The sequence below is a fragment of the Drosophila ananassae genome, chromosome 2R (genome assembly GCF_017639315.1).
Source record: "Drosophila ananassae strain 14024-0371.13 chromosome 2R, ASM1763931v2, whole genome shotgun sequence".
Classification (NCBI taxonomy): Eukaryota; Metazoa; Arthropoda; class Insecta; order Diptera; family Drosophilidae; genus Drosophila; species Drosophila ananassae.
Window position 1 is genome coordinate 21,382,414 of NC_057928.1, and position 3,801 is coordinate 21,386,214.

The 3,801-nt window shown below is 43.6% G+C and overlaps 1 protein-coding gene across 1 annotated transcript; it reads left to right on the top strand.

Moving 5' to 3' along the window:
- Positions 1-1,880: 1,880 nt before the first annotated feature.
- LOC6507185 (androgen-induced gene 1 protein) lies at positions 1,881-2,728 on the top strand. The gene has a single exon (XM_001956490.4). The coding sequence runs from the start codon at positions 1,914-1,916 to the stop codon at positions 2,625-2,627; it is 714 nt and encodes a 237-aa protein (XP_001956526.2). The 5' UTR covers positions 1,881-1,913; the 3' UTR covers positions 2,628-2,728.
- The last annotated feature ends 1,073 nt before the right edge of the window (positions 2,729-3,801 follow it).

The window sequence follows — 3,801 nt, forward strand, 5'->3', positions numbered from 1 at the left end:
CCTCAACTTTCTCTCTTTCCAAGCTCTTTCCCGGCTCTTGAGCAAAACTCAAATGATATTCCCACTCGTAATGGAAATTTCACTCACCTCACCCTTGAGTTTCGGCTGAGATTGATATGTTTGATTCTCAAATATTACATTTATGCTTTCGTCGTGCCAAAAGTGGCGTGAATTTCGAACCGAAATTTGTTTACTTTTATTCCAAAGATAAGTCTGTTGCAAAAACCGTGCCGAAACGTGTCCGACAGCGTCTATAAAAAATTAACAACATTGCTCCAATTAGTCTGAGCCTACCACGATCATAATTATATAGATCAACATCGGCCACATATATACGTGAATATGTTTTGCAAACCGTCTGCAAGGCCCAGCGTCACGCCCGTCAATATTTCGCGACTCCTTTCGGTTTCAAGTCCACTGGTTATCACTTTTGGCAGACGACTTTAATTGGATTTATAAATAGTATCTTCCCCACTATTTATCATTCCCTCTTGAATTTCTACAGCAAACACTGGCTAATCAAACAGCTGGCGACTTACTTCTGGTTCGCATATTATTTTAGCCACAAAACAGGATAGTTTATAGTTTATAAAAAAAGCAAACATTTCGATCAAGTAACTCGATGCCAGCCATTAAATATTTATACACATTTTTAGCATCATATATTTAAACAGTAATTTTGCAGAATTATAACTTAGGTAAACTCTCAAATACATTTTTAAGATTTTAATGGACATGGCCCATTAGTGTTTTTAGCCAAGCCTTAAGCGGAAAAAGGTTAAAAAAAATCGATTACAAAAGAAAAAAAATGTTTTGATTTATTTTGGTGGGAAATTGATCTACAAATCCATTAAGGTATTTTGCTAGTGAATCAGATGAGTTTTGTTAAAAATATGGCCTTCCCAGTGGGTCGTATAGTGGCTGCATGCAGTTTTTCAACTTTTAAAGGAAACTTTTGAAAAAAAAATGGTATCCCAGATTTAGGTGCAGATTGATGGAGAATCTACAAATAATTTTAATCATCTGCATATGGATAGAATACGAGTTGGCAAAGTTATAGTTAAGATAAGGACTATTTTAGAGAAATCCTGGATTTTTATTTATTTGTGTTGAATCGGTTTAGAAAATATTTCCTGTAAGGTAAATAAAATGCCATTTACCTGCTTTGCTCTTCAAATGAATTCGTATCAATTCCCCAGAGCAAACAAAATAAATTGTGGAAGTTCTGATATCAAGTAATCAATGGTTAATTACTTTGGACGAACCTTTTTCCCAAAATTTCGTTATGGCCTGTGCGGAGTGAACGGACATATGGTGGTGATGGGCCTAACTAATTATCGAATAGAAGATCTGCAATGCCGCAAAAGGAAACAAACAAATATTTACAGTGCCCACTCCTACTTGATGGCCTGCGGTTGTTTGACCTTCTCCGACCTCCGCCGACATCTGGCTGTGAAATGTGAGCAGTGACCGCCGGGCCGGCTCGCCGACTTGCCGGCTAATCAGACACATCAGCTGTTCGCAAGCTGTTCGCACCCTCCAAGTAATTTTTTTTTTCGCCATTTCAGCTTTAATGTTTACAAAACAATAAAATTGAATTCACAACCAAACTCTACTATTTGTTTTTTATGGGTCATTCGAGGAGCATCTGCACTTTATCAAAGTAACTTCAACATTTTTGAATCATAACCCCCCATTTGGGGGGGTAATGAGTGGCCTTGCTTCGGGTATTTTGTAATTATCAATTATTTAATGCTGAAATTTATAAATATGTATATCCGCTCTTTCTCTCAGTGCATACTTGGTGAAACGAATCAATATGAAATCCGAATTTAAACCATGTCCGATATCAATTGGCGATGGGACTCGCTGGCGCCCCACTGGCGAGTTCAGTCTACGGATATCACCCGGAAATGGAACGTCGAAACTGGGGGGGTGGTGCCCAGACGGCACGCCTGCTGCTGCACTTAGCCGCCACCGCCCACCTGGGCTATGCCATCTACTACGACTACCGGTACGCCCAGCTGCCCCAACTGGCGGTCGACCTGCGGCTGGAGCCACCCATCGGTGGCAAGTTCAAGTACATGACCTTCCTGGGCGGTCTGATGCAGCTGGGCTACTACTCGCTGGCGGTGATCTATGACATCACTCGGGACCGGACTCTGCGGCAACTCAGGGACTACATCCTGGCCAGCTTTGTGGTGCCGCTCTCCCTCACAGTCAGCCTGACCTTCTGGACCCTGTACGCCATCGATCGGGAGGCCATCTACCCGGGCGTGCTGGATCTGGTCTACCCCAGGTGGCTGAACCACGCCATGCACACATTCGTGGTGGTCTACGCTATCCTGGAACTGTGCATCACCCGCCACCGGTATCCCGACCGGATTCGAGGCTTTGGCGGCCTATCCGCCTTCATGGCCGGCTACCTCACCTGGGTGCACGTTGTCTGGTCCAAGACCGGCATCTGGGTGTATCCTTTCCTCGGCGCCCTCAGCTGGCCGCTCCGGTTGGTCTTCTTCATCCTGGTGATTACCCTGGGCTTCCTCTACTACATCCTGGGCGAGACCATGAACTCCATTCGGTGGGCGCGTTCCTCCGTCGAAAGGCGCTGGAGTGGCAGTGAGTAGGACGACCTCTTCAGGAGTTAGATTAAGGCTTTTTCTCGTATCTTTCTTTCAATGTAATTCAATCCTTTTAAAGTAACATTAAAATAGTTGTTTCCGAAGTAGTTTCTGGCAGGATCTGCCCAAAAATTCCATTTAAAAATCACTGGGGTACTTCCGATCTCTGGACTCATGTACGTGTAGAGTTTCGGCAGAGTCACGTGCGTTTTTGGGGAAACAAATGGTCGGACGATTGAAAATATCAGCTGCCATCAGGATGATGAGGAACATCAGGAAGGGAAAACAGCTGAATCCAAAAATGGGAATGAATAGGGAATAACATACGTAGTTTGCTGAATCAATCCTTTCAGCACGAGATCAGAATATCGGAGCACCACTTGTGGCCGAACAGCTGAAATCCATTCAGAGAAGGGACAACAATGTCCTGTTACCAGGAACATCCAGCCAGCCCTCGCAGCAAGGACCGGAAGTGGAGTGTTCATTTCGCAGGCAGGATGAGGCCTCTAGAAGTCATGTCCCTCTAGTGGCGAGTAATATTTTTGCATTTCTATTAGATCACTTCTAACTTTTGTGAGTCTCTTTGTTTGGATTACCCATTGTAGTCGTGTATTTTGTTTAATTTGTATTTTTTCGGAAGGTTATGAACCCCACAGGCACTGATCGTTGACAAGCTGTTAAATTTCAATTAGCACACGCGACCAGCTGTTATATTATTTGATCAAGCCTGGAGTCTGAGGAATTTGGTCTTAAATTGACGACAAAAAAAAAAACAGTGGCATGCGGCATGGGTCCATTGCACTTGAACAGATCGAGACGCCAAGGCAAATTTGCCAAACAATTAGAGACAATCCTACCTATCTCTCACATAATTTACTTAATATTTTAAATAACTCATTTGAAATTCCTATTAAAGTAATTCTGACCAAGGCAAAGTCACACGTGGATATGAAGGCCACGTAGGTCGGGTATTCTTTTTTTAAAAAAGAGCACGTTCCTTTATGTCGTCACCATTTAATCGTGACGTGCAACGGATGGCGGCACGGCGACACGTGTGGCGGCAACTATTGGAAAAATTATGAAAAAATAAAAGAAAGGTACCTGGAAGCCGCCCCTGACGCTCCACTAATTGCAGTGACGTGGGCGCCTGCGAGTCCCTCGAGACTACTTACGTACTTAA

Bases quoted from the DNA above. Each gene is read 5' to 3' on its own strand.
- LOC6507185 (XM_001956490.4), top strand. From the start codon at position 1,914: ATGGAACGTCGAAACTGGGGGGGTGGTGCCCAGACGGCACGCCTGCTG.